Source organism: Chinchilla lanigera, unplaced genomic scaffold (assembly GCF_000276665.1).
Source record: "Chinchilla lanigera isolate Chin_1 unplaced genomic scaffold, ChiLan1.0 scaffold00013, whole genome shotgun sequence".
In the NCBI taxonomy this organism is placed as follows: Eukaryota; Metazoa; Chordata; class Mammalia; order Rodentia; family Chinchillidae; genus Chinchilla; species Chinchilla lanigera.
Genome location: NW_004955414.1, coordinates 33,461,242 through 33,472,499, shown reverse-complemented (window position 1 = coordinate 33,472,499; position 11,258 = coordinate 33,461,242). Strand labels below are relative to the sequence as shown.

The window sequence follows — 11,258 nt, the reverse complement described above, 5'->3', positions numbered from 1 at the left end:
AATAATGCATCTCAACTTTAGACATTCTAATGAATGCAACTGGAGAAGGGATACAGGTTTGAGCCTTTAGTTCTATTCATAAATTTTTATTTATTCATTCTCCAAGGCCTATTGGAAGAAAATACAGCCAAATTTCAAGAATTACTTAATTATAGTGGAGGGTATGAATGAATGCTTATATTTTCTTCTAGCCTATGTTCCTGGGTTATAAAATTCTCTCTAGCATACACAGTTTCCTCATTCATGATGAATTCAATATCTATGTCCTTCCAACAAACAAACTGACCTTTTTCTAGTTGTTTTGAATATTTTATTCCAAAGTAACTGAGGATTTAAATTGCAAAACTAGTATACAAAGTTTCTCTATACTCACTACCCAAACTATACCAGTAATGATACATTACACAAATACGATATATTATCAAAACCAGGAAGTTGATCTTGGTAGAGCTAAATTACCTATGCTACAAATCTTATTTGAATTTTATTGTTCTTTACATGACTTCATTTTTAAGAGTGAGGTTATCCATTTGAGTGTAAGTCTATGACATTTTATCACATATGCATATGCATATAAGTACCAGTGTATTCGTGATATGGACATAGTTTTTCACCACAAACAACTTGGAGTGCTGGAGGAGCCAGTGAAGCTGGCTTTGGCTTGTGTGCCCCCCTGAGGAGCCAGAGTTTAGGCTGCAATTGTCACCCCATCTGCTCCTGGTGTCTGGCCTCTCAGCTGCATGGCATAGTGGCCGTACCCCTCTGCTTGCCCACACTCCAGTGAGCAATGCCTCCCAACCCTGGGGCAAATTTTTTCAGAACATAAACCAAGAATCTAGTTGTTATCAGAGCTGGAGACATTTAGAAGTTGTTCTCAATCAGAGCGAAGCTTGTACTTCAGAAAGCCAGCCTCACTCCTCAGCATTCATTCTGAGGAGGCACCTAGATCTCCAGGTTCCTCCTTGATGAAAAAAGATCAGCTCAGCTTTACCTTTCAACAAGCTGGAATGAATGAGAGGCTCTTAAAAGACTATGAAGATAAAACTTGAAAAGAGTCTGAGCAAATTCTTTATACCAAATTAGTATGAATCGTTTGTGAAATTCACACATGACCAAATTATGTGGTGATATAGGACGAGGCCAACTTGCTACATATCCTAAAGATTTCTTGCATGTCTGGCTACCAGATTTGATCTCAAGAGATGGCTGCTCTGTGTTTTTTGCAACTGGTTTAGTAATCACATTTCAGTTCCAAACTTTGCATCTGAGAACACTTAAATGTTTTTGAAGGTCCATTTTATACAACTTGGAAGACCTTAAAATGTTCCCATTGTTACAAGCATATCTTTCTTTTCTGCTCATCAAAAAAACAGCTCTGCCCTACCATGATAGATTTTCCAAACAAAAATACCTAAAACAGCAATTTAACAAAATATGCCTTCAATGACACTCAACAGATGGAGTTTCCCCAAGCACAGTTCTGTAAGAAGTGTGTGTGAGAGTGCAGGAACGTATGTATGCCCATTTTAAGTTATTGTTTGTATTGTGCAAGTTTTTTGAACTTGGGGATTCTGGCTGTGAATTGATGTGCAAAAATTATGGTTAAAAACATTTGCTTAATCTACAGCAGATCATTAATGTTTTGTGGCCACATATGTTATAAAAGTGGATGTTATGGTTTGTATCTAGATGTCCCCCCCAAAGCCTCATGCAGTCATGGGGAGGGCTTCTAGAGTTTATGACTGATTCATGGTCCAATGAATTGGACCATGGGATTATGGGGTTGAGTGCTTCACTCCTCCTGGGGCAGGTAGCTTGCATACAATATAAAGGGAGGGAAAGAGGCTTGCTCTCTGCTGCTCCTCCTTTTTTGTTCTTGCTGCATTTGTTGTTTTCCACCACCATGAATTGTTGCTCTCTGCCATGTGCCACTCTGCTTTGGAGCCAGTTGAGTATGGACTGAAACCTCCACAAACTGTGAGCTAAATAAACCTTTCCTTTCTTAATTCTGGATGTCCAGCACTTAATTTGGGTATTTTGTCTCAGCAACAAGAAAAAAGTAATTAAGACAAACAGATTGTTTTATGTATAGATATGATTGTTAAATGCAAGGATCGTTTCCAGGCACTGAATACAAATCATAAGTTAAGATGGACATTAAGTGTGGATATGATTATATAAGGGTCTGTGGTCCTAGATCTATAAATGTGTAGTAAAAAATTACAAAAACTGGATATGGGCCATTGACACATGGATTCTGCCTCACCTGTTAGAAAAATACTTTGACTCCAAGCCCTAAAATATCCCATGAGGTCAGTGCTCACCTCATTTACAATCAGAGAGCACCCTGAAAACTGAGCCTCTAAAGGAAAATGATGTTGAGCAGGACCATACAGGTTAAGCTCTGGAGCATAACATAGGTGAGCACAGGACGGGGCCAGGCCCTCGCAGCACTGCTGCTTGGGAGGAGCCACTTCACCTTTGTATCAGTTATTAAAAATAGGATTCAGATCCTTTGGTTAGGTTCCCAAAAAAATTTTCTGGGGGGACCATTTCAATTGCTTGAGCTTTGTTTCAGGAATCCCTTTGCCCAAAGTTGCTTTCAGGCTGTTCTTCACCTTCTTCCAAGGTTGGGGACCAGGAAGTAGCCTCTGTTTTGAGAAGGTGTAAGTTAAGTATACATTTACATTTTACTGTGACTTGTTCAAGACCACATTTTACAAAATGCCTTGTTTCCTTTATCATTGTTTCTGGAAAGGAAAGTTCTATTAAAATTGTTTCAGTTTGGCTATAGAATAGTTTTGTAATTACAACTTATTTTGAAAGACTCTAAGTTTAATTCAAAAAATGTCAACACCTTTCAAAGCAAGGTAATATTCAGAGACAGATGTTCTGATCAGATGGCTTAGAGAAATTTCTGGAATATTCACATTCGAAGATTCTTTATTAATGAATGCCTTTGACTTAAATCTAACCAAAAACAGTAGCATTATTCTTTGTAAATTTTCATTATACAGTGTTAACAAGCTTCGTTGCAAGCAAATAAAATATTAGGGCTAAAAAAAAGAAAAAATCGCTATTGGGCTTCCCCATTATAGTCACATCCACTTCATGCCATGTCCCAAAACCCTGGCAACCACTGGCCTATTCTTTGTTTCTGTATTTCATAATCTCAAAAGTAGTATATTAATGGAATCATACATTGTATAACTTTGGAGTTTGTATTTTTCTCCCAAGCATTATGCTCTTAAGATCCATCAAACTTGCAGCATGTATCAATAGTTTGTTGTTGTTCTTTATTAATTGCAGAGCTAGATTCCATTATTAAGCTTTCTTTCACAAATCACTGGTGAAAAGACATTTGATTTGTTTCCAGTTTGGCTCTTATAAGTAAAGATGATATAAACATTTGTGCACAGATTTTTTAAGTGAATATTGTCTTCCATTCACGGGCATGTATGCCAGAGGTGGAATAAGAAGTATGCACTTAATTTTTTTCAGAAAATGCAAAAAAAGAAAATTTCCACAGTGCTACATTATGTTACTTTTTTGCTGGCAATGTAAAGATCCAGTTTCTCCAAAATCTTTCCAGCCTCTGAGACTATTAGTTTTCTTCACCTTAGCCTTTATAAAAGGGTATTGTGGTCTTCATATGGTCTTCCCTTTATGTCTGCGTCTACATCTCTTCTTATAAGAATACCATTAATACTCAATAAGACACACACCCGTGTCCTCATCTTAATTAGCTCGTTAAGAGCTCCAACTCCAAATACACTCATAGACTGAGATAATGGGGATGAGGATTTCCAGTTATAAGTATTGGAGGGGCACAATTTAGTCCATAAGAAGGACCTTATTAAAAATTTCTCTGAATTAATCATTTGAAGAATATTTCTGAAAGTATTTAAGTAGCTTCTTTATTAGTCAAATTTTGTTACTAGAATAAGACAATTGACATGGGCTATGTATGAAATTAAAAGGCTCTTGGGCTGACAGTTTTGGAGCCTAAAAGTCATTTGGTCACAGCCCAGGCTCTGGGTGGGTTCTAGACAGCGGTAGCTCCGGTGGAGGAAGGATCACATGTCTGGTCAGGAATCATAGAGAGGGAGGGGGACAGGCTTGCTCTTTTCAAACCTTTCCTATTCTAAGTTGTGGATGTCGGGGGTTTTATATCAGCAATGAAAAGGTGACTACACCGTGCATAATATAAATAAATCACAAATTACATGAAGTAGAGAGGGAAAGGAAGAACAACTTATGCATGTTGAATTCTACATTTCAAAAGGGAAGACCATTGACACACTTGCTCATACTGACAAATTCAAAACAGAAATGAGCTTGCTATTAAAAGCTAAAGAGGCCTCAGTCACTGAGCCCCACCTAGGACTCAGCTGCGGCCCCCCTGAGCCCTCTGCTTCCCAGAGATCCATGCCCCACCCCGTGTCCCACCGCCTGCCTCCTCCCACAGCAGCCTTTCGCAGGCCATTTCCACCTTATGTCCACTCTCCAGAACCTCCAGTCTTTCGACCCCTTTGCTGATGCCAGTAAGGATGATGACCTGCTTCCTGCCAGCATGGAGGATTATATCCATATACGAATCTAACAGAGAAATGGCAGGAAGACCCTTGCCACTGTCCAAGGGATCGCTGAAGATTACGATAAAAAGAAGCTAGTGAAGGCGTGGAAGAAGAAATTTGCCCGCAGTGGTACTGTCATTGAACATCCAGAATACGGAGAAGTAATCCAGCTCCAGGGTGACCAGCATGAGAACATATGCCAGTTCCTGGTAGAGATCAGACTGGCTAAGGATGATTGGCTGAAGGTTCATGGCTTTTAAATGCCTGTGGCTCACTGAAGCTTAAGCGAGGATTTCCTTGCCATGAGTAGAACGCCCCTTCAGTCCCTTGTCACAAGTTTAAAAACCTCACATTTGTATAAGGTAACCACTGAGGTCCGCTATCACTTGGACTAGTGTAACTCCTCCATGCAATAAACTGAGAAGAGCCACACTGTCTAGTCAGAAAGTCCCGCATTTGAACAGAGCTCACGCAGTGAGCAGCGGACAGTGTGTTGCTGGAACAGCAGTACGTGATGTTTTGGCAGAGCCCCTAGACCAGAGGGAGCTATGTCTGGCCAGGAGCTCCCTCTGCACAGTCCCCACCCCTAGAAGGTCCTCATCCGAGCAGCCCCGGTGACCCAGGAGAGCGCCGGGGGAGACCGCAGTGTGGCTGTGACACTAGTGGAAACCCTCTGGCAGCCAAAAGCCCCAGAGTCCAACCTGACCAGGGGACAAAACTGGGGTCACCCTCCCTCCTGCGAGGTGGTAACACACCCAGCTGGCCACCAAGATCTTTTGACCCGGACATCCTAGCTAAGGGACATCACAGCCCAGCACAAAAGAGGCCAGCCCGGTGCAGTTAAACTTCTGACAAGGGAACACACCGACCTAATGTGACCCGTGTTGCGGGCTACAGAGCTTGCAACCTGCTTCCAGCAGCTGCCCGACAACATGTGAAGTAGCAAACTGGGTTTGGTTTTATTTTTCCCTTCCAGTCTGGATGTTATGTAATGTATTTAAGCCCTAATTTAAATAAAACTTGTTTTCAGGGTGGAAAAAATAGCTAACAATAATAAAAGAAAGAAGAATGAGTAAGGGTAGAAAGAGGTGACCTCTGGAGCATGTGATTCAGGGAGAATATCATCTCGTACACATTACTCTGTCATTTGGAATAAAAGTTTACACACAACTGCATTACTGCTATGATAATGAAAATACTTTTTTTAAAAATGCAGTCAGCCCCTGATGAGCCTTGATGACACAGCTCCTTACTCTTTAGTTATAAAGCCCCACAGGGAGAGATAACATTGCTTTTTATGGCTACCTAGGACTGAGGTTGGCAATTAATGGACAGAATAGCAAGTACTTAGAGGGAAGTGGACCACTTGCAATGGGATGGGAAAAACCAATATGTGAGTAGAAACATAGCAGACACCAAGAAATATCTTAGGAGTGGATCAGGTTTCAAACAACTCTGGTTTCTAATTTGCTTCCAGGACCTGTATAGGAAATCACACAAACGTTCCAGAATCTTGATAAGCCTCATTTGGTCACAAGCTTTTACTCCAATTCTTGTAGACATCGTGGAATTAGGGACAAAGAAGCATATTCCTGTGTCACTCGATCTGAGAAAGGTTCTTCCACCTCAGCACTCGTCAGCTCTCCACCTCTGGACAAGAGAATGGAAGAAAGGTAAAGCTCTTTCCTCTTGCAGTGTTTGCTCTGAGTTCACATCCCTGTGTTTCTGCAACAGGGTTCCACATGCAGGGGGTCATGTTACTTCCTTCAGAAAAAGGCAAGAGACAGAAGCTTTTTTCTGAAAACTGGGTAACGGTGTAGCCAAAACTCGGAGTTTCAAATGGGTTTAACGAGACCTTTCTCCCCCTTGATTGAAGTCCTTAGATTCTCCCTTTTATTCCAAACATTCAAATCTGCAGACAGGAAGAGATTGCAAGGTTATACGCAGGTATTGCTTACCACTGCTGACATGCTATGGAGAGGTTTCATTTTACTTTAGTTGCTTTTCAAAAATCTTCTCCTTTGTGTATCTCTCAAGGTTCCAGGAACAAACAGATGGTTCAAACTGGGATAATTAAGAAGTACTTTAGGGGAGACCACAAAGATGGGCTGGGTTAAGGGAAAATGGCAGTGCATCGAAAGTGCCTTAAGATAAGTAACAATAAAGCATTATTTCTGGCCATAAGCTGTAATGGACAAAGGAGGGAGCAGTTTCCAGACAGAAACAGCCATAGCTACAACTGCAGTAGTAAACAAAGATTATCATCAAGGGGAGAAACACCGCCCTTTGCCAACACACAGCCTCCTATAAGACAGTGGGAGATGAAAATCTCAAACCCCTCTCCTCCTGTCCTTTATTGTGGGGGTGTCACTCAGTAGCTCAGTTCAACCAGAAATAAGGAGGAATAGAATTCCACTGATGAGGTTCGTAGAAGCCACCCTCCTGGGATGCCAATCAGGGCAGAGAATCGTGGAAAGAAGATTCTCATGGTACCTGAGACTAACCCTTATATCTTATGTCTTCCTACTCCCTGAGATTTTCCTCTATTTAATGTCATTTAATAATTTCTCATCCCCTCTTCATCAAAGTTATTTTTTTCTTGTTTTTACTTTTATGAAGCAATCATGCATATTGATAAAAAATGCATTGAAAATGGAATTTAATTTAAATGGGGAACACATTCCTTACTGAGTACATAATAATTGAAGTTACTAAAATACAGAACCATTATAATGATGACCTCAACAAGAGCTTTATTAGGATTTTGTTGGAAGCTTCAAAGCATCGGATCTAAGGACTTCTAGAAAATTGCTACTCCCAACCCTAAAGAAGAACCATAATTATTTTGTTCTTTAGTTATATCTACTAAACCTGGCAGGAAAAGATAGAGGGGAATTGGAGGTTATACTTATGCTACATACCTATTTATTCAGTGACCCAGAAGTTGGTTACTCCACCATATTCACCTCCCAACTGGTCACTGCCCAGTAACATTTTGCCATCAGCATTAAGAGGGGATGGGAAGGGCCAGGGATATAGCTCAGTGGCACAAGTACCTGCCTGGCAAGCGCAAGGTCCTGAGTTCAGTTCCCGGTACCAAAAACAAACAACAACAAAAAAGGATAGGAAATGGAGTCCTTTTCCAGACTTAAAATTCAGAGAACCACTCTATTAGAGAAGAATGGTGACTGGGAGACTCTAGCAGAACCTACAGTCCCTGATGTTCTTTCAGGTTCTGTGTTCATATGAAGATTTTTGTGGAGTATAAAAAAAAAAATGGGGCCAAGAGCAGTGGAGAAGCCTCAGACAGGACTCAAGGAGGCCATGGGCTACTGGGCCTATTCTTGGTGATGTGATCCCTGGAAAGTCTCTTTATCTGTTTCTCAGTTTCTTCCAGTATGAACTGAGGATATCACAGTAAATGACTTTTAAGGACACATGCTAAATTTTTTGGTACAGTAGTTAGTAAATAAAATAGATACGACTCAGTCCTTACAGACCTTTGTGTTTGATGAAACGAACAAATACATCACACCCTAAAAATAGATGTTCAAACTCTAGAGTAGCTTGAGTAGGGACAACAGAACTTCTGCTTTTCTTCCTTCTCTGGCTCAAGCCAACCAAAGCTGTGGGAATTTGTTTTGCTAAGAGAGTTCATGATGAATACACTTACTTATGGATGCCTCTCTGCATCCTCAGGAGGATGAGGCCTCTTTCTATCTTAGGGCCTCCTACCCCAGTGCATCCTCTGGATTCTAAAGCTATGGCTGCATTGCTTGGTGGTAGCTGCTATCACAAGGTTCCTAATTGACTTACACCCACATCTTTGTTCCCTATGTGACTGGTTTCTTTTCCTCTATGTTTCTCTAAGCTGCTTATGTTTGATTTTATTCCATCTATAATTTTGACTGCCATCTTGGATATGGCTCGGGAATTACTCATTTGCTTTTCCCTCATCCATCTGTAATGAACACAGAGGGGTGAGGGAGCCAAGGGGCAGATGAAAAGGTTGAACCCAATGAGTTTAAACTCACACTGGGTGAGATCAGGGGCTAGTCACTCATCCTGTTGGTGCTGAAATTCCATTCTCTGTACAATGGGGACAGTCTTAATTCTTACCTTGGAAAATACCTGGCAAACTCTGTCAGTTCCTGCTCATCACTAAGATGTGAGCTGGTCCTTTCTCTATAGCTGAAATCTGCATGAGCAGCTCTCTTTACACCGCCAGTCCAGCACACTTTCTATTTCCTCTCATACACTCTTCCCACACAAAACTTTCATCAACAAAGAATACTCTGCTAAAGATCTCCTGGGAGAGAGGATGGGGTAGTTTTGTATTATACACTCCACAGTGTACCACTAAGTAGTCCTCCATTGGACCCATACTTGAATTATCTCATATCAGCGCCACTCAGACATCACTCTCAGTACTTCCTCTTCTATACTCCTGAGCACTTCAGCTCAAACACAAACCCTATTGCCACATTGTGTACCTACATGTGACTAGGTGCTCAACAAAGCTATGTTGGATCCTCACTTCAAAGGCCCTTTAGTGGCTAACATCAGTTTCTGAGCATACACGGGTAGTCTAAATACACACAGAGCTATCCACAAGGGTTGTGATGAATGAAATTTTCTTCATCTCATATGAGTGTGCTCTAATGCCTTTTTTTCCATTTAAACCCAATAATCTAATGCTTCCCATTCATATACTTATTCATTCAGTGAATAAATATTGAGAACCCATGGACAGAAGCTGAGCTAGGAGATACTTTAGAATTTTTTTTGTTTTGTTTTGTTTTGTTTTCAGTATTTCCATTGCCTTCACCCTGAGCTACACCCCTAGCCTTAAGTCACTACATCACCCAGGCTAGGTTTGAATCCCTGCTGAATTGCAGGCATGTGCCACCACAACCGACTGGCTCTTGTTTTCAATGCCTGACACACTAAGCCACTTCTTGACCCAGCTGTCTTCATACCTGACCTAGCAAGAGCTCACATTACCCTCCTGACCCTAAAGAGCATTCCTTGGGTTGAAACATCTTAGTCAAGGGGATGTCATAATGACCTCTCTGTCTGTCTTAGTTTCTGCAACAGGGAGAAAAATTCTTAACAAAGTAGGGCAGAATAGTACTAGGTCCATCACTTTAGCACACTGAGAGGGAGTGTCTCTACCCTTCTATATTTTCATATTGTTTAGAGGGACTGAGGCGCAGGACAGAGGGTTCAGGATATTCAGACAATGAGTACTGAATTTGAATGCATACTCCAGGAATCCCCTGCTCTTCATAGGTTGCCTAATGGCTCCAATCTGGTTTTCCTCCTCTTCAAAATGGAGAAAGTAATCCCTACATAGCAGGGTGTCCCTGAGAATCAGGGGTCCTGCACCAGGTGCTCATATCTTGTCTGTCTTCCAGGCTCACCAGTGGAGGGCTTCTGAGCATGGATCCAAACACATCAGTTGGGGAGACAATGAAAGGAAAAGGTGGAGGCATTCCTGGAACTTTCAGTGAAAAAGATCTGGTCCCAAACGTGGTGATCATCATCTCTGCACTGGCTGGACTCACAGGAAATTCAGTTGTGCTCTGGCTCCTGGGTTTCCGCATGCACAAGAATACCTTCTCCATCTACATCCTCAACCTGGCTGCAGCCGACATCCTCTTCCTCTGCTGCCATATTATAGATTCCCTGCTGGTAATCATCAAATTTTTCCATCCCGAGGTTGTCTTCCTGCCCTGCTATAAGACCGTGATGATGTTTCCCTACATCACAGGCCTGAGCACGCTGAGTGCCATCAGCACTGAGCGCTGCCTGTCTGTCCTGTATCCCCTCTGGTATCGCTTCCGCCGCCCTGAACACATGTCGGTTGCTGTGTGTGCCCTGCTCTGGGCCATGTCCCTGATGGTATGCATTCTGAACAAGATTTATTGTGGTGTGATGGATATCCACATTAACAGTGCCGAGTGTCTGGCAGCTAACTTTTTTACTGCCGCATGCCTGGCTGTTTTAGTTTTGATTCTCTCAGGGTCCAGCCTGGTCCTGCTGGTCAGATTCTTGTGTGGCTCCCAGCAGATGCAGCTGACCAGACTCTATGTGACCGTCCTGTTCACGGTGCTGGCGTTCCTCCTCTGTGGCCTGCCCTTGGGCATCTACTGGTTCGTGTTCATCTGGACTCATGATAATTTTAGTGAGAATTTACATTATGGTCTGTACTTGGCCTCGGTTGTCCTGTCCTCTGTGAACAGCTGCGCCAACCCCATCATTTACTTCTTTGTTGGCGCCTTCAGGAGGCAGCTGAAGAAGCAGACCTTGAAGCTGCTTCTAGAGAGGGCTCTGCAGGACACCCCTGTGGAAGATGAAAGTGGAGGCCGTGTTCCTCAGGGAAGTTTGGAGAAGTCTGAAAGCAGAGAAGGTGAAGAGCCCCTGCCTGGTCAGTCATAAGTGTCTCTGATTACTGATGACCTAGCCAAAATCCCCAACTGCCAGTATGAGGGTTACTGTGAAAAGATGAAATAAGAAACAGAGACAAATTTAGTAATGCATGAAGGATGGCTTGAGGACAGAGACAGACAGAGACAGAGACACTCTAAACCAACCATAATTCCTTAGGTACATACAGTGATAAGAGGGGACAGCAGAAGATTCAAGGTTGGTGGAAATGTCAATGAGTCCTTGATTGAT

The 11,258-nt window shown here is 42.1% G+C and overlaps 1 protein-coding gene and 1 pseudogene across 1 annotated transcript; both read left to right on the top strand.

Annotated features, from left to right (window-relative positions):
• Window positions 1-4,495: 4,495 nt before the first annotated feature.
• Window positions 4,496-4,837, top strand: LOC102025901 (annotated as a pseudogene).
• A 5,182-nt stretch (window positions 4,838-10,019) lies between these two features.
• On the top strand, window positions 10,020-11,018 carry LOC102024001 (mas-related G-protein coupled receptor member A-like). Its single transcript, XM_005380535.1, has one exon. The coding sequence runs from the start codon at window positions 10,020-10,022 to the stop codon at window positions 11,016-11,018; it is 999 nt and encodes a 332-aa protein (XP_005380592.1).
• The last annotated feature ends 240 nt before the right edge of the window (window positions 11,019-11,258 follow it).

What these genes read in the sequence shown, in the direction of transcription:
- LOC102024001 (XM_005380535.1), top strand. Translation starts at nt 10,020, where the DNA reads ATGGATCCAAACACATCAGTTGGGGAGACAATGAAAGGAAAAGGTGGA.